This window comes from Oncorhynchus mykiss, chromosome 15 (assembly GCF_057628025.1).
Source record: "Oncorhynchus mykiss isolate SJ-2025 chromosome 15, ASM5762802v1, whole genome shotgun sequence".
Lineage (NCBI taxonomy): Eukaryota > Metazoa > Chordata > Actinopteri > Salmoniformes > Salmonidae > Oncorhynchus > Oncorhynchus mykiss.
Genome location: NC_143036.1, coordinates 52,595,208 through 52,619,858, shown reverse-complemented (window position 1 = coordinate 52,619,858; position 24,651 = coordinate 52,595,208). Strand labels below are relative to the sequence as shown.

At 45.6% G+C, this 24,651-nt stretch overlaps 1 protein-coding gene across 1 annotated transcript in view; it reads right to left on the bottom strand.

The window, feature by feature from the left end:
- LOC110490220 (synapsin-3) overlaps nt 1–24,651 on the bottom strand; it is a 135,846-nt gene that overhangs the window by 78,264 nt on the left and 32,931 nt on the right. Inside the window, exon 4 of the mRNA XM_021563489.3 lies at nt 10,144–10,235. Within this exon, the coding sequence (XP_021419164.3) occupies nt 10,144–10,235 (92 nt within the window). The remainder of the gene's footprint in view (nt 1–10,143; nt 10,236–24,651) is intronic.

Sequence of the window (24,651 nt, the reverse complement as noted above, 5' to 3'; positions counted from 1 at the left end):
TTCTCATATTGACATTTTTGTGAAAGTTTAATTTAATTTATAATAACATTGTTACGGTGAGTGAATGAGGACCCAAAAGCGAATTAACTTAAACAGAGCTTCTTTAATGATGAACACACGTGGGCTCAGATGGACAGGTAGATTCCGACAGGACAGGACAAGGTTACAGCAAACATGACGATAGTCTGGTTCAGGCATGAAACACAACAAACAAGAATCCGACAAAGACAGGAGCAGAAACAGAGAGAGATATAGGGACCTAATCAGAGGGAAAAAGGGAACAGGTGGGAAACGGGGTGAATGGGTAGTTAGGAGGAGACAAGGAACAGCTGGGGGAAAGCGGGGGAGAAAAGGTAACCTAATACGACCAGCAGAGGGAGACAGGGTGAAAGGAAAGGACAGAAAGACACAACATGACAATACATGACAGTACCCCCCCACTCACCGAGCGCCTCCTGGCGCACTCGAGGAGGAAACCTGGCGGCAACGGAGGAAATCCTCGATCAGCGCACGGTCCAGCACGTCCCGAGAGGGAACCCAACTCCTCTCCTCAGGACCGTACCCCTCCCAATCTACGAGGTACTGGTGACCACGGCCCCGAGGACGCATGTCCAAAATCCTGCGGACCCTGTAGATGGGTGCGCCCTCGACAAGGATGGGGGGGGGGGGGAAGACGAGCGGGGGCGCGAAGAACGGGCTTGATACAGGAGACATGGAAGACCGGGTGGACGCGACGAAGGTATCGCGGAAGAAAAAGTCGAACTGCGACAGGATTAATGACCCGAGAAATACGGAACGGACCAATGAACCGCGGGGTCAACTTGCGAGAAGCCGTCTTAAGGGGAAGGTTCTGAGTGGAGAGCCAAACTCTCTGACCGCGACAATATCTAGGACTCTTAGTTCTACGCTTATTAGCAGCCCTCACAGTCTGCGTCCTATAACGGCAAAGTGCAGACCTGACCCTCTTCCAGGTGCGCTCGCAACGTTGGACAAAAGCCTGAGCGGAGGGGACGCTGGACTCGGCGAACTGAGATGAGAACAGCGGAGGCTGGTACCCGAGGCTACTCTGAAAAGGAGATAGCCCGGTCGCAGACGAAGGAAGCGAGTTGTGGGCGTATTCTGCCCAGGGGAGCTGTTCTGACCAAGACGCAGGGTTGCGAAAAGAAAGACTGCGTAAGATGCGACCAATAGTCTGATTGGCCCGTTCTGCTTGACCGTTAGACTGGGGGTGAAAGCCGGAAGAGAGACTGACGGAAGCCCCAATCAAACGGCAAAACTCCCTCCAAAATTGAGACGTGAATTGCGGACCTCTGTCCGAAACGACGTCTGACGGAAGGCCATGAATTCTGAAAACATTCTCGATGATGATTTGTGCCGTCTCTTTAGCAGAAGGAAGCTTAGCAAGGGGAATGAAATGAGCCGCCTTAGAGAACCTATCGACAACAGTAAGAATAACAGTCTTCCCCGCTGACGAAGGCAGTCCGGTGACAAAATCTAAGGCGATGTGAGACCACGGTCGAGAGGGAATGGGAAGCGGCCTGAGACGGCCGGCAGGAGGAGAGTTACCGGACTTAGTCTGCGCGCAGACCGAACAAGCAGCCACGAAACGACGCGTGTCATGCTCCCGGGTGGGCCACCAAAAACGCTGGCGAATGGAAGCAAGCGTACCCCGAACGCCAGGGTGGCCGGCTAACTTGGCAGAGTGAGCCCACTGAAGAACGGCCAGACGAGTAGGAACGGGAACGAAAAGAAGGTTCCTAGGACAAGCGCGCGGCGACGGAGTGTGAGTGAGCGCTTGCTTTACCTGCCTCTCAATTCCCCAGACAGTCAACCCGACAACACGCCCCTCAGGGAGAATCCCCTCGGGGTCAGTGGAGGCTACTGAAGAACTGAAGAGACGAGATAAAGCATCAGGCTTGGTGTTCTTAGAGCCCGGACGATAAGAAATCACGAACTCGAAACGAGCGAAAAACAGCGCCCAACGCGCCTGACGCGCATTAAGTCGTTTGGCAGAACGGATGTACTCAAGGTTCCTATGGTCAGTCCAAACGACAAAAGGAACGGTCGCCCCCTCCAACCACTGTCGCCATTCGCCTAGGGCTAACCGGATGGCGAGCAGTTCGCGGTTTCCCACATCATAGTTACGTTCCGACGGCGACAGGCGATGAGAAAAATACGCGCATGGGTGGACCTTGTCGTCAGAGAGGGAGCGCTGAGAAAGAATGGCTCCCACGCCCACCTCTGACGCGTCAACCTCGACAACGAACTGTCTAGAGACGTCAGGTGTAACAAGGATAGGAGCGGATGTAAAACGATTCTTGAGGAGATCAAAAGCTCCCTGGGCGGAAACGGACCACTTAAAGCACGTCTTGACAGAAGTAAGGGCTGTGAGAGGAGCTGCCACCTGACCGAAATTACGGATGAAACGACGATAGAAGTTCGCGAAGCCGAGAAAGCGCTGCAGCTCGATGCGTGACTTAGGGGCGGGCCAATCAATGACAGCTTGGACCTTAGCGGGATCCATCTTAATGCCTTCAGCGGAAATAACAGAACCGAGAAATGTGACGGAGGAGGCATGAAAAGTGCACTTCTCAGCCTTCACAAAAAGACAATTCTCTAAAAGGCGCTGGAGGACACGTCGAACGTGCTGAACATGAATCTGGAGTGACGGTGAAAAAATCAGGATATCGTCAAGGTAAACGAAAACAAAGATGTTCAGCATGTCTCTCAGGACATCATTGACTAATGCCTGAAAGACAGCTGGAGCGTTAGCGAGGCCGAAAGGAAGAACCCGGTATTCAAAGTGCCCTAACGGAGTGTTAAACGCCGTCTTCCACTCGTCCCCCTCCCTGATGCGCACGAGATGGTAAGCGTTACGAAGGTCCAACTTAGTGAAAAACCTGGCTCCCTGCAGGATCTCGAAGGCTGAAGACATAAGAGGAAGCGGATAACGATTCTTCACTGTTATGTCATTCAGCTCCGGCGGGAGAGGAGGAGGGGACTATGGTACCGGCGTCAAGAGCTACAGACAAATAATCCTCGAGAGCCTTACGTTCGGGAGCCGACAGAGAGTATAGTCTACCCCGGGGGGGAGTGGTTCCCGGAAGGAGATCAATACTACAATCATACGACCGGTGTGGAGGAAGAGAGGTGGCCCTGGACCGACTGAACACCGTGCGCAGATCGTGATATTCCTCCGGCACCCCTGTCAAATCACCAGGCTCCTCCTGTGAAGAAGAGACAGAGGAAACAGGAGGGATAGCAGACATTAAACATTTCACATGACAAGAGACGTTCCAGGAGAGGATAGAATTACTAGACCAATTAATGGAAGGATTATGACAAACTAGCCAGGGATGGCCCAAAACAACAGGTGTAAAAGGTGAACGAAAAATTAAAAAAGAAATGGTTTCGCTATGATTACCAGAAACAGTGAGGGTTAAAGGTAGCGTCTCACGCTGAATCCTGGGGAGAGGACTACCATCCAGGGCGAACAAGGCCGTGGACTCCCTTAACTGTCTGAGAGGAATGTCATGTTCCCGAGCCCAGGTCTCGTCCATAAAACAGCCCTCCGCCCCAGAGTCTATTAAGGCACTGCAGGAAGCTGACGAACCGGTCCAGCGTAGATGGACCGACAAGGTAGTGCAGGATCTTGAAGGAGAGACAGGAGTAGTAGCGCTCACCAGTAGCCCTCCGCTTACTGATGAGCTCTGGCTTTTACTGGACATGAAGTGACAAAATGACCAGCAGAACCGCAATAGAGACAGAGGCGGTTGGTGATTCTCCGTTCCCTCTCCTTAGTCGAGATGCGGATACCTCCCAGCTGCATAGGCTCAGCTCCCGAGCCGGCAGAGGAAGATGGTAGTGATGCGGAGAGGGGGGCAACGGAGAGCGCGAGCTCCTTTCCACGAGCTCGGTGACGAAGATCAACCCGTCGCTCAATGCGAATAGCGAGTTCAATCAAGGAATCCACGCTGGAAGGAACCTCCCGGGAGAGAATCTCATCCTTTACCTCTGCGCGGAGACCCTCCAGAAGACGAGCGAGCAAGGCCGGCTCGTTCCAGCCACTGGAGGCAGCAAGAGTGCGAAACTCAATAGAGTAGTCTGTTATGGATCGATTGCCTTGACATAGGGAAGACAGGGCCCTGGAAGCCTCCTCCCCAAAAACAGATCGATCAAAAACCCGTATCATCTCCTCCTTAAAGTCCTGATACTGGTTAGTACACTCAGCCCTTGCCTCCCAGATTGCCGTGCCCCACTCACGAGCCCGTCCAGTAAGGAGAGATATGACGTAGGCGACACGAGCAGTGCTCCTGGCGTAAGTGTTGGGCTGGAGAGAAAACACAATATCACACTGGGTGAGGAACGAGCGGCATTCAGTGGGCTCCCCAGAGTAACACGGCGGGTTATTGATTCTGGGCTCCGGAGATTCGAAAGCCCTGGAAGTGGCCGGTGGATCGAGGCGGAGATGGTGAACCTGTTCTGTGAGGTTGGAGACTTGGGTGGCCAGGGTCTCAACGGCATGTCGAGCAGCAGACAATTCCTGCTCGTGTCTGCCTAGCATCGCTCCCTGGATCCCGACGGCTGAGTGGAGAGGATCCGAAGTCGCTGGGTCCATTCTTGGTCGGATTCTTCTGTTACGGTGAGTGAATGAGGACCCAAAAGCGAATTAACTTAAACAGAGCTTCTTTAATGATGAACACACGTGGGCTCAGATGGACAGGTAGATTCCGACAGGACAGGACAAGGTTACAGCAAACATGACGATAGTCTGGTTCAGGCATGAAACACAACAAACAAGAATCCGACAAAGACAGGAGCAGAAACAGAGAGAGATATAGGGACCTAATCAGAGGGAAAAAGGGAACAGGTGGGAAACGGGGTGAATGGGTAGTTAGGAGGAGACAAGGAACAGCTGGGGGAAAGCGGGGGAGAAAAGGTAACCTAATACGACCAGCAGAGGGAGACAGGGTGAAAGGAAAGGACAGAAAGACACAACATGACAATACATGACAAACATAGCTCAAAATCATTGTCATGTGGTTAATGTGGCTTTAAAGTAACTTCTATTGCCATTGCCAACTATGTAAAAATAGCCTACATAAAGCCAACAAATAAAACCATTGCAGCTTGCAGGTAGAAAATATCCTGATTAAAAACAAATATCCTATAAAATCACATTGGCTACACATGGCCTGTAAAAAAATATTCTGGGCCCTCAGAGTTTCCTGTGCCAGTGAGCTTGGGACAGACACAACTGTAGGCAATTTGCGCAAGGGACAAGAAGCAGTACTTGACTTGGCTCCTGCACCTAAATAAACAGTACCAGTACCCAAAAAAAGAGTAACGAAACCTATTTCAGTCCAAGTCAAGCGCTGATAAGAAGTAAATCAGGCATTTTTTTTATGATGTTTCCACTGGATCAGAGCATTTTACCCTTTCACGAGTGGTTATCGAAAGGGACAGTGTTGGAAATATTATTCAAATCAATTAAAATACACACAGACTTTGTTTGCTTGCTGTTTGATGTGAAGTAAACATTACTTTGAGAAGCTCCACAGCTCCTTAGTGGTGGTGCGTTAAGCCAATCAGAAATACGATCAGATCCTCAAATTGGCACATTTATATGCCTAAGTTTGCGCGCAGGCAAGGTAGCCTATAGATCAACTTCATGCATGCGAGTCCTTACTCAATATTGACAGGAGCGCTCCAAACAAAAGACAATGACTAAATTGACAAAAATCATAAATGGAATGAAACAAACCAAAACTTGATTCCATATGTGTTATTTCATATTTCAATATTTTGATGTCTTCACAATTATTCTACAATGTAGAAAATTACATAATTATGTATTGTAGAATAGCGAAGACGTCAAACCCAGGAAATAACACATAGGGAATCATATAGTAACCAAAAAAAGATAACAGCCTTGTACACTCTTGGTAAACTCTCAACCAGCTTCATGAGGTAGTCACCTGTAATGCATTTCAATTAACAGGGGTGCCTTGTTCAAAGTGAATTTGTGGAATTTCTTTCCATCTTAATGCGTTTGAGCCAATCAGCTGTGTTGTGACAAGGTAGGGGTGGTATACAGAAGATAGCCTTATTTGGTAAAAGACCAAGTCCATATTATGGCAAGAACAGCTCAAATAAGCAAAGATAAACTACAATCCATCTTTACTTTAAGACATGAAGGTCTGTCAATACGGAAGATTTCAAGAACTTAGAAAGTTTAATCAAGTGCTGTCGCAAAAACCATCAAGCACTATGATGAAACTGGCTCTCATTAGGACCGCCACAGGAACAGAAGAGCCAGAGTTACCTCTGCTGCAGAGTTCTTTAGAGTTAAGTGTGCCTCAGATTGCCGCCCAAATAAATGCTTCACAGAGTTCAAGTAACAGACACATCTCAACATCAACTGTTCAGAGGAGACTGCGTGAATCAGGCCTTCATGGTCGATTTGCTGCAAAGAAACCACTACTAAAGGACACCAATAAGAGGAAGAGACTTGCTTGGGTCGAGAAACATGAGCAACGGACATTAGACCGGTGGAAATCTGTATTTTGGTATGATGAGTCCAAATTTGAGATTTTTGGTTCCAATCTCCGTGTCTTTGTGAGACAGAGTAGGTGAACAGATGATCTCTGCATGTGTAGTTCTCAACGTAAAGCATAGAGCAGGAGGTGTGATGGTGTGGGGATGCTTTGCTGGTGACACTGTCAGTGATTTATTTAGAATTCAAGGCACACTTAACCAGCATGGCCAACACAGCATTCTGCAGCGATACGCCATCCCATCTGGTTTGCGCATTGTTTTTCAACAGGACAATGACCCAACACACCTCCAGGCTGTGTAAGGGCTATTTGACCAAGAAGGAAAGCCTCCACAATCACCCAACCTCAACACAATTGAGATAATTTGGGATGAGTTGGATCACAGGGTAAAGGAAACGCATCCAACAAGTGCTCAGTATATGTGGGAACTCCTTCAAGACTGTTGGAAAAGCATTCCAGGTGAAGCTGGTTGAGAGAATGCCAAGAGTGTGCGAAGCTGTCATCAAGGCAAAGGGTGGCTACTTTGAAGAATCTAAAACATATTTTGATTTGTTTAACACTTTTTTGGTTACTACATGATTCCATATGTGTCATTTCATAGTTTTGATGTCTTCACTATTATTCTACAATGTAGAAAATAAAGAAAAGCCCTTGAATGGGCATGTGTTCAAAAACTTTTGACAGGTAGTGTGTATATACAGTTGAAGTCGGAAGTTTACATAGACTTAGGTTGGAGTCATTAAAACTCGTTTTTCAACCACTCCACACATTTCTTGTTAACAAACTAGTGTATGTGACTTAGTGAGTTAGTGTATGTGTAAGTGACTTTGTGTATGACACAAGTCATTTTTCCAACAACTGTTTACAGACAGATTGTATCACAATTCCAGTGGGTCAGAAGTTTACATACACTAAGTTGACTGTGCCTTTAAACAGCTTGGAAAATTCCAGAAAATGATGTCATGGCTTTAGAAGCTTCTGAAAGGCTAATTGACATCATTTGAGTCAATTGGAGGTGTACATGTGGATGTCTTTCAAGGCCTACCTTCAAACTCAGTGCTTGACATAAAACATTGCATAAAATAAAATAAAATAAAAAGAAATCACCCAAGACCTCAGAAAAAAAATGTGGAGCTACACAAGTCTGATTCATCCTTGGGAGCAATATCCAAACGCCTGAAGGTACCATGTTCATCTGTACAAACAATAGTATGAAAGTACTGTATAAACACCATGGGACCACGCAGCCGTCATACCGCTCAGTAAGGAGAAATGTCCTGTCTCCTAGAGATGAATGTACTTTGGTGCGAAATGTGCAAATCATTCCCAGACCAACAGCAAAGGACCTTGTGAAGATGCTGGAGGAAACAGGTACAAAAGTATCAATATCCACAGTAAAATGAGTCCTATATCGACATAACCTGAAAGGCCGCTCAGCAAGGAAGAAGCCACTGCTCCAAAACCGCCATAAAAAAAGCCAGACTACAGTTTGCAACTGCACATGGGGACAAAGATCCTCTGGTCTGATGAAACAAAAATAGAACTGTTTGGGCATAATGACGTTTGGTGGTAAAAGGGGGAGGCTTGCAAGCCGAAGAACAGCATCCCAACCGTGAAGCACGGTTGTGGCAGCATCATGTTGTGGGGGTGCTTTGCTGCAGGAGGGACTGGTGCACTTCACAAAATAGATGGCATCATGAGAATGGAAAATTATGTGGATATATTGCAGCAACATCTCAAGACATCAGTCAGGAAGTTAAAGCTTGGTCGCAAATGGGTCTTCCAAGTGGACAATGACCCCAAGCATACTTCCAAAGTTGTGGCAAAATGGCTTAAGGACAACAAAGTCAAGGTATTGGAGTGGCCATCACAAAACCCTGACCTCAATCCTATTGAAAATTTGTGGGCAGAACTGAAAATGCATGTGCAAGCACAGAGGACTACAAACCTGACTCAGTTACACCAGCTCTGTCAGGAGGAATGGGTCAAAATTCACCCAACTTATTGTGGGAAGCTTGTGGAAGGCTCCCCAAAACATTTGACCCAAGTTAAAGGCAATGCTCCCAAATAATAATTGAGTGTTTCTAAACTTCTGACCCACTGGGAATGCGGTGAAAGAAATAAAAGCTGACAGAAATACTTCTCTCTACTATTATTCTGACATTTCACATTCTTAAAATAAAGTGGTGATCCTAACTGACCTAAGACAGGGGATTTTTACTAGGATTAAATGTCATGAATTGTGAAAAAAAACTTCCAGACTTTAACTGTATATATATTTGTTACTGTTCTACCAAAACAATCTCGGGCCAACAGCCTAACGACAAAACAATCGACCAGTTGACTAATTGGGGTCAGCCCTAGTGTGTAGAATAGTATTCTAAAGAATTCTATAGTAAGTACTGTAGTATTCTATAGTAAGCTGTAGTATTTTTCATGTGGGCATTTACTCTCTATTGCAGTCAATCCAAGGGAATTGATTACATAATACAGGCAAGCAATACAATAACCTCAGTGATGGACAGCCAGGCATGCATCCACCTCCCAGACAACAAGCTACAACAGAATGGCATGATACATAACACTACAATCTGTCTATTCTAGCCACTGTGTATCCTTGACTTAACTTCAAACTGTTTCAAACTACACACGGCCTCGTGTCCTGAACATTTCCTGTACGACTGCCAGATCCAACCCTGAAGGTTGTTTTTTCAGATTATGTGTATACAAGAAAAATACAATGTTCCTTACAGCGATAAACTATCGTTGCGATGCCAGCATAGAGCTGAGTAGTACATTTACTAGCCTGGTCCCAGATCTGTTTGTTCCAACTCCTATGGTCATTGTTATGCCGATGGCAAGACAGCACAAACAGATCTGGGACCAGGCTGGTGCATTCCCCAGAAGGCTGTGAAACAAGCAGTGGTCTGACGCTCCACAGCAGCATGCACCTCATTAGCTAATCTAATTTGCAAATCAGGGCCTGAAACCCTGCTAAAGAAGAGAGAGGCAGGGGGTGACGTCAACTCCCAAACTACCAGAAAAACTGCTCTACTGCAGCCCACAGCGGAAGAAGTTGGTGTGTAAAGAAGTTGTGTGAAGACGGTTCCATTTTGGAACCTTGCTGATGTATGGAACACAGAACAAAATTGAGGAGGGAATTCTGGAACTCTGAGAAGTAGTGTTTGGGCTGGGAGGAAGGATACAGAGGTAATAAGGTTGGGTGCTTTTGATGCTGTACTTCTTTTCAGAGGTATTTCACAGAAATGTTTTGCGTGACAGTAATAGCCAGTCCTTTTCATATAATTTCCCACTGGCTCCATCGTCTTTTGTGATGTCTTTTTTTGTGACTGAAAGCAAATGTATATACACACACACACACACACACACACACACACATATTACTTGTCTACAATGTAGCTGGTGGCTGTTGAAAGGGAATAACTGGAGCCATTGTCTGGACCCACTGAGGGAGACTGAAGATGCATGGGCAAATGCGTCAGAGCAGAGCTACTGACGGACATACAGGGGCCGCTCTCTCTTTCTCCATCTCCTTCCATCGCTTTCTCTCTCTTTGTTACCTTACCTGACCACTTTGGTTCCTCCTCTTATGGCCTGCATATCAATCATACACCCAGTGTTCATGTACGAAGCCAGGTTGATCTCTGAGAACTCTGCCTGTGAAACAAGGAGAAAAACACCACGCTGATTATACACATTATTCACTGGGGGATAGAAGTAGCAAATGACTGTAAAACACAATTTCCATTTGGTGTATATAGGCCTGAATCAACAACATAAAACAGTCCTCTAACTTTTCAACACAAACATAAAAGCCACCTGCCCTTTCCTATGGCTTTCTGTAAAATAATTGAACTATATGAGAGTAAAACATTCCACACGCACACGCACACACACACACACGCACACGCACACACACACTAATGTTGCCACACTTGGATGTGAGTGGGAAACATCAACGTTCAAAATAGTTTGCAGCAGAAAACACCCATCACTCAGAATCTATGATGTCATGTGTAAGTGAGTGGTGTGGAAGGCTCTACCACTTAAGCTCCAGTCACCCCTGAATTCTGCAAAAATGTGTACAACGTAGAACACCAAATAATGCATGCAGAGCAGAATTAGGCCGATACCCACTAATTATCAAAATCCAGAAAAGAGCCGTTAAATTCTATAACCACCTAAAAGGATGCGATTCCCAAACCTTCCATAACAAAGCCATCACCTACAGAGAGATGAACCTGGAGAAGAGTCCACTAAGCAAGCTGGTCCTGGGGCTCTGTTCACAAACACAAACAAACCCTACAGAGCCCCAGGCCAGCAGCACAATTAGACCCAACCAAATCATGAAAAAACAAAAAGATAATTACTTGACACATCGGAAAGAATTAACAAAAAAACAGAGCAAACTAGAATGCTATTTGGCCCTACACAGAGAGTACACAGCGGCAGAATACCTGACCACTGTGACTGACCCGAAATGAAGGAAAGCTTTGACTATGTACAGACTCAGTGAGCATAGCCTTGCTATTGAGAAAGGCCGCCGTAGGCAGACATGGCTCTCAATAGAAGACAGGCTATGTGCCCACTGCCCACAAAATTAGGTGGAAACTGAGCTGCACTTCCTAACCTCCTGCCCAATGTATGACCATATTAGAGAGACATATTTCCCTCAGATTACACAGATCCACAAAGAATTCGAAAACAAATCCAATTTTGATAAACTCCCATATCTACTGGGTGAAATTCCACAGTGTGCCATCACAGCAGCAAGATTTGTGACCTGTTGCCACGAGAAAAGGGCAACCAGTGAAGAACACACACCATTGTAAATACAACCCATATTTATGCTTATTTATTTTATCTTGTGTCCTTTAACCATTTGTACATTGTTAAAACACTGTATATATATATAATATGACATTTGTAATGTCTTTATTGTTTTGAAACTTCTGTATGTGTAATGTTTACTGTTAATTTTTATTGTTTATTTCACTTTATATATTCACTTTATATATTATCTACCTCACTTGCTTTGGCAATGTTAACATATGTTTCCCATGCCAATAAAGCCCTTGAATTGAATTGAATTGAGAGAGAGAGACACAGAGATACAGAGACACAGAGATACAGAGAGATACAGAGCCAGAGAGGAGAGACAGATAGACTAATCAAGTTATCCAGAGTCTGTCTGTGGCCTCCCGGAGAGGACAGGACAGCAGAGGCCTTGTGACAGGGAGGGAGGCTTTAGCCCAGGCAGCTACTTAATGACTTGATCAAACTCCCAGGCAGAGCAGAGATCCTCTCTGGAGGGGAACTGACACTGCAGCTTGGCCTGTCTGGGAGAGAGCTCTGGGAACAGAGGGACTACAATGGGGCATTAGGGGCCAAGTGCCTCCATTGTCTCTTATGTAATTATAAGTTAGAAAAAGATTTGCTCCAGAGATTTAACTCCCATGAATCTGTTTTTTTAGTCTCTCACTGGCTGACTGTGTTCTCAGGACAGTACCTCGCAAGGAGACACGTGCATAATGTGCCTAAATGTTATAAATTCATAACAGATTCCAAATCTACCGACATCTGCTTCAGCCCAGACACAGATCACATACATGATTAGCTATTGGTACATTTTGCTGCAAGGTAAATACTGTACAATCAGGCACTTGCACAATGGCTGTGGCCCAGTGGGGGAACTTGTTATTGAGACACACGTCCTCTATGTATGGCATGTCTGCTAAAGTGTGGGCTGATAAAACACACCATATTTATGCTAGAGAACCACAGAGACAGACAGGCCAATGAATGATGCTGTCCTAAGCCAGGAATCAGGAAGGAATTAAACACTACATTTCAAATATATTTTACATATTTTTTCAAATCATAATAAAATAACAAAATCACTGCAGTCATTTCAGTTTGGGGTTTTGTTTGATCATATGCTGGGTTCACGTCGTTGTTTTTGGCCTTGATGACCTTGTTTGGGTGTCGGTACCCTAAAAGATTTAGCTTCACTGATGGCCAAAAAGCTAATGAACCCTAAAGAAAATACAACATTCCTGCCTTACTTTACTATGAACATGCTTCCAACATGTTAGCTCTGTGGAGATGGGGAGGCCAGTCTACTCGGGATGGAAGGAGAGGTGAGGGTTAGGGGTCAAATGTCAAGAAGGATCGGTTTCAGTACGTATACTGCAGTGTGGGATGTTACAGAGTTAGAGTAGAGCTCGTCTCAGGCCCTCCAAGTCCTAGCTAGGTGCTCCCGTTAGAAGTTATGAACCAAAAGCCCCAGAGAGAGATCCGTAAGAGCTTGACCTCGGAACAGCAAGATGTTGACCTCCGACTTCTAGTGGTAACATTTGTCAGACTTAACATCACTATGACGAATGTAGCGTTACACTAAGGCAGAGGCATTTTAATGGGTCCTCAATGTGTAGTCCTGCAACTTTTCTACTATGAAAAATTCAATTTGGAGAGCGTGTTGGTGATGTAATTTGTCATATGAGGAACCTACATGGGCTCGTGGTGGGCCAAATTCAATAAATCACTCTTCCTATAGGCTACATAGTTAAACAATGAGTTACTCATGTAAATAAACAAGCTGCGCTGAGTACAAAACATTATGAACTCTCCGTGGTGTAGACTGACGGGGTGAATCAAGACGAAAGCTACGATCACTTATTGATCTCACATGTTAAATCCACTTCAAATCAGTGTAGAGGAAGGAAGACAGGTGAAAGAAGGATTTTAAAGCCTTGAGACAATTGAGACATGGATTTTCCAATACAAAAATAGTTATGTGCCTTTTAATGGGGCATGGTAGTCGGTGTCACGTGCACCAGTTTGTGTCAAGAACTGCAACGCTGTTGGATTTTTCACGCTCAACAGTTTCCTGTGTGTATCAAGAATGGTCCACCACCCAAAGGATATGCAGCCAACTTTGGAGTCAACATGGGCCAGCATCCCTGTGGAACGCTTTCGACACCTTGTAGAGTCCATGACCCGATTAATTGAGTCTGTTCTGAGGACAAAAAGGCGGGTTTAGCAGTTTAGCTGCTCTAGTGTTAATACGAACTTTGTCAAAGTAAAGCCACAAAATGTCGTTCGAAACATGTGCTGTGCAAATAGAAAAACAAAAGCCACCGGTGTAGGCATTGTCCTTGGCCGATGAACGTGGATGACAAGAACTCCCAGGAACATGGATGACTTGTCAATGTGAGTCCGGCCTCTGAGGTATTGATGGAGAAACATGAGCTTGTCCTCTAACCTGAGAAGCACTCTGAGACCTCACTGACATGTGTCAATCTCCAAAAGGTCATAACTTGAAGAGACCATTACTTTCCTTAACTTCCAGTGTTTGTTGTTTTGTGAGGCACCAGCGTTGCTCTTCAGCTATCTTTCTGGGTCTCTGCAGAGTGGATACTTTGTAGGAAAGGATGCAGGCCAAAGCCTCCATTTACTTGAATAGAAAACAGTGTCTTCTGTACAGTTTATTGCAACCAATATACTCCAGAATCCTATTCAAAATGCTCAATTGTGGCCAGCACAAACAAAAAGTATGGGGGGAGTCTTCCTCAATGTCTTCCTCATTTGTTTGTTTCCAGAACAATGTGCCAACTTAACAAAACAGTCGTTTTTTCTGTAAAAAAAATACCCCCTCTTTTTATTTATTGTGTTGCGCTTACAGAGGAGAAGAAGAGAGCAGGGGGCGAGTAAATTCCCTAATCTCATTTATGGGACAGCAAGGCGCCACTCACTCTCAATGCGCCTCAAAGACACAACACACTGGAACTTGGCTCCCTTCCACTCCTCAGCTCCTCTCCACTGATACCCGCCTCTCAACGAAACATCTGTGTGCTCGGCACAATGCTTTACCATCACCAAGAAAGACTCTTAAAAGACGTAACAGACACACACAGAGGTGCTAACTTTCTCACACACACACACACACAAATGCACAGAGAATCGCGCACAGAGAATCGCACACATCTACACACACGCCACACAACCCAGTATACAGATCTGCAACTCATCCCCCTGGCAAATTGCAATCCCTCAGCAGGGGCCTACATTGACATTTGCTGTGACCAGATAAAACCAGAAGAGTGGGCTAGTTTCTGGCAACAACCAAAAACGCTCCACAACTCCTGCTATTGGCTGGCTGGCTCGGTGGGGCCCTCTGTCATTGGACAGTTATGGATGAGCCGTTTTTGTGACTGGGGCGAGTGCCCGGGACACAGGGCCTGTTTGACAGTGCCATGGTTACCATCAGGGTAATAGATTCAGATTTGTGTTAGAGCAGCTCTCACCCTGGGAAAGGAAAACAGGACAGGATACATGGGAACTGCCTTCTCTCCCCTTAAACTGCCCCCCAGTACACGATTCTTCTTTCCTCTATAACCGCCACTGGTGTAATTTAACGCTGGATCTACTGTACTGTATGAGTTACAGTATTTCTAAATGTGCCAGGAGGCTGCAGTACAGGTCTTTGATGCTGGTGTCCGACATACCAAGCAGTCGGGCCAGAGAGCCATCTTTCTAGGACAATTCAATGAGTGCCTAAATGATACTCACACCAAATCTCCCACAACCTGTTAATATTCGAGGAACAGGATCTGAAGTGCTAACTGTCCCATATGTGTTTGTTTTTAAAACCATACCCTGGCCTCAAGAAGAGTGTTCCATGACTTAACTGATTAAAGTCTCTCTAGTGGCTCTGTAGTGTTCCATCCTTGAAGCTGCCTTGGTCAAATCTGGACTTAGAGAGATAGAGATAGAGTGCACGTGCATAACTCAAATTTGTACACGAATTTGTGACAAATCCAATTTGATTTGTCACATGCGCCAAATACAACAGGAGTAGACCTTACAGTGAAATGCTTACTTAAAAGCCCTTAACCAATTACGCAGTTAAGAAAAATAAATAAAATGAAATAAAAGTAACAAATAATTAGAGCAGCAGGAAAATAACAATAGCGAGGCTATACACAGGGGGTACCGGCACAGAGTCAATGTGCGGGTGCACTGGTTAGTCAAGGTAATTGAGGTAATATGTACATGTAGGAAGAGTTATTAAAGTGACTATGCAGACAATAACAGAGAGTAGCAGCAGCGTAAAAGAGGGGGATAGTCTGAGTAGCCATTTGATTAGATGTTCAGGAGTCTTATGGCTTGGGGGTAGAAGCTGTTTAGAAGCCTTTTGGTACTAGACTTGGCGCTCCGGTACCGCTTGCCATGCGGTAGCAGAGAGAACAGTCTATGACTAGGGTGGCTGGAATCTTTTAAAATGTTTAGGGCCTTCCTCTGACACCGCCTGGTATAGAGGTCCTGGATGGCAGGAATGTACTGGGCCGTACATTCCTGCCAGTGATGTACTGGGCCGTTCTCACTACCCTCTGTAGTGCCTTGCGGTCGAAGGCCGGGCAGTTGCCATACCAGGCAGTGATGCAACCAGTCAGGAAGCTTTCGATGGTGCAGCTGTAGAACTTTTTCAGGATCTGAGGACCCATGCAAAATCTTTTCAGTCTCCTGAGGAGGAATACGTTTTGTTGTGCCCTCTTCACGACTGTCTTGGTGTGTTTGGACCATGTTAGTTTGTTGGTGATGTGGATGCCAAGGAATTTGAAGCTCTCAACCTGCTCCAGTACAGCCCGTCGATGAGAATGCGGGCGTGCTCAGTCGTCCTTTTCCTGTAGTCCACAATCATCTCCTTTGTCTTGAGGTCATGTCTCTGACCTCCTCACTATAGACTGTCTCGTAGTTCTCGGTGATCAGGCCTACCACTGTTGGCTTACTTAATGATGGTGTTCGAGTCGTGCCTGGCCGTGCAGTCATGAGTGAACAGCTCCCGAGTGGCGCAGCAGTCTAAGGCACTGCATCTCAGTGCAAGATGCATCACTAGTTGGGGCGGCAGGTAGCCTAGTGGTTAAAGCAATTGGGATGGTAACCGAAATGGTTCTAAATCAAAAGCCCAAGCTGACAAGGTAAAAACCTGTTGTTCTGCCCCTGAACAAGGCAGTTAACCCACTGTTCCTAGACTGTCATTGTAAATAAGAATTTGTTCTTAACTGACTTGCCTAGTTAAATAAAGGTTACATTAAATAAACTACAGGCCATGGTTTGAATCCAGGCTGCATCACATCTGGCAGTAATTGGGAGTCCCATAGGGCGGCGCACAATTGCCCCAGGGTCGTTCAGGTTTGACTGGGGTAGGCCGTCATTGTAAATAAGAATTTGTTCTTAGCCTACTTGCCTAGTTAAAAAAGGTTCAAATATATATATATATATTTAGTACAGGAGGGGACTGAGCACGCACCCCTGAGGGGCCCCCGTGTTGAGGATCAGCATGGTGGTTGTGTTGTTACCTACCCTTACCACCTGGGTTCGGGACATCCAGGATCCAGTTGCAGAGGAAGGTGTTTAGTCCCAGGGTCCTTAGCTTAGTGATGAACTTTGAGGGCACGATGGTGTTGAACACTGAGCTGTAGTCAATTAATAGCATTCTCACATAGGTGTTCCTTTTGTCCAGATGTGAAAGGGCAGTGTGGAGTGCAATAGAGATTGCATCATCTCTGAATTTGTTGGGGTGGTATGCAAATTGGAGTGGGTCTGGGATTTCTGGGATAATGGTGTTGATGTGAGCCATGACCAGCCTTGCAAAGCACTTCATGGCTACAGACGAGAGTGCTACGGGTCAGTAGTCATTTAGGCAGGTTACCTTAGTGTTCTTGGGCACAGGCACTATGGTGGTCTGCTTTAAACATGTTGGTACTACAGACTCAGACAGGGAGAGGTTGAAAATGTCAGTGAAGACGCTTGCCAGTTGGTCAGGGCATGCACCGAGTACACGTCCTGGTAATCTGTCTGGCCCTGCGGCCTTGTGAATGTTGGTTGACCTGTTGAAAGGTCTTACTCACATCGGCTGTGGAGAGCGTGATCACACAGTCGTCCAGAACAGCTGATGCTCTCATGCATGCTTCAGTGTTACTTGCCTCGAAGTGAGCATAGAAGTAATTTAGCTCATCTGGTAGGCTTGTGTCACGGGGCGGCTCTCGGCTGTGCTTCCCAGCTCTACCCTTTAGCTCAGTGCGGATGCTCCCTGTAATCCATGGCTTCTGGTTGGGGTATGTAGGTACAGTCACTGTGGGGACGAAGTCATCAATGCACTTATTGATGAAGCCAGTGACTGATGTGGTGTACTCCTCAATGCCATTGGAAGAATCCCAGAACATTTTCCAGTCTGTGCTAACCAGCAGAAATCAGAAGGATAGAATTATGGTCAGATTTGCCAAATGGAGGGCGAGGGAGAGCTTTGTACATGTATCTGTGTGTGGAGTAAAGGTGGTCTAGAGTTTCTTCCCCTCTGGTTGCACATTTCAAATCAAATTTTATTGTTCACTTACACATGGTTAGCAGATGTTAATGTGAGTGTAGCGAAATGCTTGTGCTTCTAGTTCCGACTGTAACCGTTGTCGTCTTCCTCTTCTGAGGAGGAGTAGGAAATATCGGACCAATATGAAAAACACAAACGGAAAATAACCACCCACAAACAAGAGTGGGAAAACAGGCTACCTAAGTATGGTTCTCAATCAGAGACAACGATTGACAGCTGCCTCTGATTGGGAACCATACCAGGCCAAACACATAGAAATATAAACACAAGAACAAAACATAGAATGCCCACCCCAACTCACGCCCTGACCAGCCTAAAATAGAAACATACAAAAGGAACTAAGGTCAGGACGTGACACCGTGCAGTAATATCTAACAAGTAATCTTACAAATTCACAACAACTACCTTATACACACAAACGTAAAGGGGTGAATAAGAATATGTACATATAAATATATGGATGAGCGATGGCCGAGCAGCATAGGCAAGATGCAGCAGATGGTATAGAATACAGCATATACATACAGTGCCTTGCGAAAGTATTCGGCCCCCTTGAACTTTGCAACCTTTTGCCACATTTCAGGCTTCAAACATAAAGATATAAAACTGTATTTTTTTGTGAAGAATCAGCAACAAGTGGGACACAATAATGAAGTGGAACGACATTTATTGGATATTTTAAACTTTTTTAACAAATCAAAAACTGAAAAATTGGGCGTGCAAAATTATTCAGCCCCTTTACTTTTCAGTGCAGCAAACTCTCTCCAGAAGTTCAGTGAGGATCTCTGAATGATCCAATGTTGACCTAAATGACTAATGATGATAAATACAATCCACCTGTGTGTAATCAAGTCTCTGTATAAATGCACCTGCACTGTGATAGTCTCAGAGGTCCGTTAAAAGCGCAGAGAGCATCATGAAGAACAAGGAACACACCAGGCAGGTCCGAGATACTGTTGTGAAGAAGTTTAAAGCCGGATTTGGATACAAAAAGATTTCCCAAGCTTTAAACATCCCAAGGAGCACTGTGCAAGCGATAATATTGAAATGGAAGGAGTATCAGACCACTGCAAATCTACCAAGACCTGGCCGTCCCTCTAAACTTTCAGCTCATACAAGGAGAAGACTGATCAGAGATGCAGCCAAGAGGCCCATGATCACTCTGGATGAACTGCAGAGATCTACAGCTGAGGTGGGAGACTCTGTCCATAGGACAACAATCAGTCGTATATTGCACAAATCTGGCCTTTATGGAAGAGTGGCAAGAAGAAAGCCATTTCTTAAAGATATCCATAAAAAGTGTTGTTTAAAGTTTGCCACAAGCCACCTGGGAGACACACCAAACATGTGGAAGAAGGTGCTCTGGTCAGATGAAACCAAAATTGAACTTGGACAATGATATTGGACAATGATTGTCCATTGAACTTGGACAATGAAATTGGACAATGATCCAAAACATAAAGCAAAATCTACAATGGAATGGTTCAAAAATAAACATATCCAGGTGTTAGAATGGCCAAGTCAAAGTCCAGACCTGAATCCAATCGAGAATCTGTGGAAAGAACTGAAAACTGCTGTTCACAAATGCTCTCCATCCAACCTCACTGAGCTCGAGCTGTTTTGCAAGGAGGAATGGGAAAAAATGTCAGTGTCTCGATGTGCAAAACTGATAGAGACATACCTCAAGCGACTTACAGCTGTAATCGCAGCAAAAGGTGGCGCTACAAAGTATTAACTTAAGGGGGCTGAATAATTTTGCACGCCCAAATTTTCAGTTTTTGATTTGTTAAAAAAGTTTGAAATAGCCAATAAATGTCGTTCCACTTCATGATTGTGTCCCACTTGTTGTTGATTCTTCACAAAAAAATACAGTTTTATATATTTATGTTTGAAGCCTGAAATGTGGCAAAAGGTCACAAAGTTCAAGGGGGCCGAATACTTTCGCAAGGCACTGTATGAGATGAGTAATGTAGGATATGTAGACATTATTAAAGTGGTGTGATTAAAAGTGACTAGTGATACCTTTATTAAATCCATTTATTAAATGTATTAAAGTGGTCAGAGATTTGTGTCTGTATGTTGGCAGCAGCCACTCTATGTTAGTGATGGCTGTTTAACAGTCTGATGGCCTTGAGATAGAAGCTGTTTTTCAGTCTCTCGGTCCCAGCTTTGATGCACCTGTACTGACCTCGCCTTCTGGATGATAGCGGGGTGAACAGGCAGTGGCTCGAGTGGTTGTTGTCCTTGATGATCTTTTTGGCCTTCCTGTGATATCTGGTAGTGTATGTGTCCTGAAGGGCAGGTCGTTTGCACCCAGTGGTGGAGCAGTTGCCGTACCAGGCGGTGATACAGCCCGACAGGATGCTCTCGATTGTGCATCTGCAAAAGTTTGTGAGTGTTTTACGTGACAAGCCACATTTCTTCAGCCTCCTGGAGGTTGAAGTGGCACTGTTGTGCCTTCTTCACCACGTTGTCTTTGTGGGTGGACCATTTCAGTTTGTCCGTGATGTGTACGCCGAGGAACTTACAACTTTCCACCTTCTCCACTACTGTCCCATCGATGTGGATGGGGGGATGCTCATTCTGCTGTTTCCTGGAGTCCACAATCATCTCCTTTGTTTTGTTGACATTGAGTGAGAGGTTATTTTCCTGACACCACACTCTGAGGGCCCTCACCTCCTCCCTGTAGGCCGTCCTTCCACTGTAGTGTCACCTGCAACTTGATGATTGGGTTGGAGGCGTGCATGGCCAAGCAGTCAAGGGTGAACAGGGAGTACAGGAGAGGGCTGAGAACGCACCCTTGTGGGGCCCCAGTGTTGAGGATCAGCGGGGTGGAGATGTTGTTTTCTACCTTCACCACCTGGGGACGGCCCGTCAGGAAGTCCAGGACCCAGTTGTACAGGGCGGGGTCGAGACCTAGTGTCTTGAGCTTAATGACGTGTTTGGAGGGTACTATGGAGTTAAATACTGAGCTATAGTCAATGAACAGCATTCTTACATAGGTATTCCACTTGTCCCCATGGGATAGGGCAGAGTGCAGTGTGATGGCGATTGCGTCGTCTGTGGACCTATTGGGGCAGTAAGCAAATTGGAGTGGGTCTAGGGTATCAGGTAGAGTGGAGGTGATATGATCCTTGACTAGTCTCTCAAAGCACTTCATGATGACAGGGCGATAATCATTTAGTTCAGTTACTTCTGCTTTCTTGGAGACAGGAACAATGGTGGCCATCTTGAAGCATGTGGGCACAGCAGACTGGGATAGGGATTGATTGAATATGTCCGTAAACACATCAGCCAGCTGGTCTGCTCATGCTCTGAGGACATGGCTAGGGATGCCGTCTGGTCCCGGCAGCCTTCCGAGGGTTAACACGTTTAAATGTTTTACTCACGTTGGCCAGGGAGAAGGAGAGCCCACAGGCTTTGGTATCGGGCCGTGTCAGTGGCACTGTATTGTCCTCAAAGCGAGCAAAGAAGTTGTTTAATTTGTCTGGCGCGCAAGACGTTGATGTCCTCGACGGAGCTGGTTTCTTTTCGTAATCCGTGATTGACTGTAGACACTGCCACATACGTCTCATGTTTGAGCCGTTGAATTGCGACTCTGCTTTGTCTCTATACTGAAGCTTTGTTTGTTTGATTGCCTTGCGAAGGGAATAGCTACACATTTAACATGCTGGTAGAAATTAGGTAAAACGGATTTTAGTTTCCCTGCAGTAAAGTCCCAGGCCACTAGGGGTGCCGCCTCTGGATGAACATTTTCCTGTTAGCTTCTGGCGGTATACAACTCATTGAGTGTGGTCTTAGTGCCAGCATCGGTCTGTGGTGGTATGTAGACAGCTATGAAAAATACAGATGTAAACTCTCTAGGTAGATAGTGTGGTCTACAGATTATCATAAGATACTCTACCTCAGGCGAGCAAAACCTAGAGACTTCCTTAGATATTGTGCACCAGCTGTTGTTTACAAATACACATAGACCACCACCCCTTTTCTTACAAGAGGCTGCAGTTCTATCCTGCCGATACAGTGTATAACCTGGCAGCTGTATGTTATTCATGTCGTTGTTCAGCTACGACTCCGTGAAACATGAGATACAGTTTTTAATGTCCCGTTGGTCGGATATACATGCTTTTAGTGAGTCCAATTTATTATCCAGCGATTGTACTTTGGCCAATAGGACCAATGGCAGATTAGCTACTTGTCGGCGGATCCTGACAAGGCACCTCTATCTCCTCCCACGAATCCTCAGTCTCTTCTCCTGCAAATGACGGGGATGAGGGCCTGTTCTGGTGTCTGGAGTAAATCCCTCTCGTCTGACTCATTAAAGAAAAAGCTATTTTCGGTCATACGAGACGGTAGCAGCAACATTACGTACAAAATAGGTTACAAACAATGAGAAAAAAGAAAACAAAATAGCACGGTTGGTTAAGCGACAACAAAAGGTCAGCCGTCCTCTCTGGCGCCATCTTGGAACTGAGTGTTTGTATGAGAGTGTTTGTGAGTATTTTAAAGTCTGTATTAGGCCCTCTGAACAGGCGGCGGAGGGTATAAATCAGTATTCTGAGAGCACTCTGCCCAACTGTACCACACACACACACACACACACACACACACACACACACACACACACACACACTCACACACACACACACACACACACACACACACACACACACACACACACACACACACACACACACACACACACACACACACACACACACACACACACACAGAGAGAGACACAGACAGGGCCCCAGGACAAGTGGACAGCACAGTAAAAACAGCAATAGACTCCAAATATGGTCCCCCCTCCCCTTCCCTCTCCTCCCCCCCTCTCCTTGCTAACATCACACAACACAAAGCTCATCTGAAATCTTTGAGAGTATTTTTACAATTCTGCTAATTTGTGTCATTGAGGTTCATGTGCACAAGGTGCCTTTCGCTATGGTCAGGTGACAAACGTGTAAACGAGAACTTTGGTGGCCTGGAGTCAAACCACATGCAAATCTAAAGCATTATCCCAACATTCAGAATGTGATAATAAGTGACTTTACTACACTATGCCGGCTTCTGTCGGCAAAAAGCCTGTGATCGATATTGACATCTGCAACTGTGATACAACAATTCATGAGGTGTCACGCTCTTAGGACACAGGGTACGGATAAACAATGACAATAGCTCAACTCCTAGAACTGTGGCAAGCTCTATCACAGAAAGGATTCTCTGCTTCATGTGCGAGACCCATTTAGACTAAACCTCCTGCTCCTCCCCCCTACCACCCCCAATCATTACATGGCCCATTATATCTCCTGTAAAAGAAACAGTCCCCCTGACCAGATCCCTCTCGATATATACAAAAGCAACAGCCGGAGTGGGAAACCTAAAATAGCTCCTGGTGATGAACGTAGATGTGGGGGTAGGCAAATGAAGGCTCCTATCTTGTGGTTTCCTTTGGGTCCAAACATAGCTGTTTTTCAACAGCAGAAATTACTATTTACTTGGACTCGATACACTTCACCTCATTTATCTGAACAAACAAATGTGTGCTGCATTGTAAGGCAGTGGAGTCTGAGGAGAGCAGCAACCTTTCCATAATAGAAACCTTATTATCATCTATATAGGGCACAGCTGCACTTGTCCGAGTTGGTCAAGAAAGGGCAACAGGAGTCTTTGTACAGTTTGCCAGTGCTGATCCCTCGTAAAAGATTTCCAACTGAACATCAATCTTGTAACAACGTCAACACAGATGCCCTGAACCTCTGAGGGTGGAGACGTGAGGCGATTACTAAGGGTACGGATTACACAGACCCAATTGGCTGTGAATCTCCATTACTGCAGAAGAGAGGAGCGTGGAAGAACAAGGTGGAGGGGAGCAGAGCGGAGAAGAGCAGGCATTCTGTTCTCACTGAGGTCATAGGCCTGGTGAGCAGATGTTGCCCCTTCTGACCCGACTAGAACTCATTCTAAATCACATAATTTGTCCAATTGCGCAAAATTGAGTACTTATCTTCCTCCACTCATGAACAAGGGTTGTCGAGTACCAATATGTACCCAGTGGATGGCTATTATTGCATTTGAATCATGCCTGTGATGTTAATATCACATTGACGCAGATGAAACGAGCAAGCAGCCTTGGAAAAAAACATTACTCACAGGGGAAAGAAACTAGATGTCATGACCAAGATCCTCCGCTTGGCACTGCTTAGCCCACGAGCACAGAAAGGGAGCACACATCCAAGAGACTTCAAAAGAGACACAAAAGGCATTGTGGGAGATAGTGGAAAAAACCCAGAAGCCCCGTGTATGCACCTTTAGAGTCACATCAACAATCTGAACACACACAGGATCTCCTGGCACAAGTGTGTAGAGATAAGAGTGGGCACAGTCAATGGCGCAGGGTATCTTGGAGCACTTATTGAGAGATTGATAAGACTCCCACAGGGTAAGTCAATGAGGATCTGGGCAGCAGCTCAAGGCCAAGCCAAGGTTGATCGGTGCCAAAGAAAAACCCTGGGAACGAGTTCAGTTGGACGTGCCTGGCATGAGGCAGGATACCTGTGGTACCTAGGGCAACATCTGGCACTCAAGAAGGTCTAGCTAATCAGACACAGCATCTTATTTTACTTGTTAAACTTGATCTTGCAGCTTGGAAAACTATGACAGTGATGGGATTTGTTCACACTC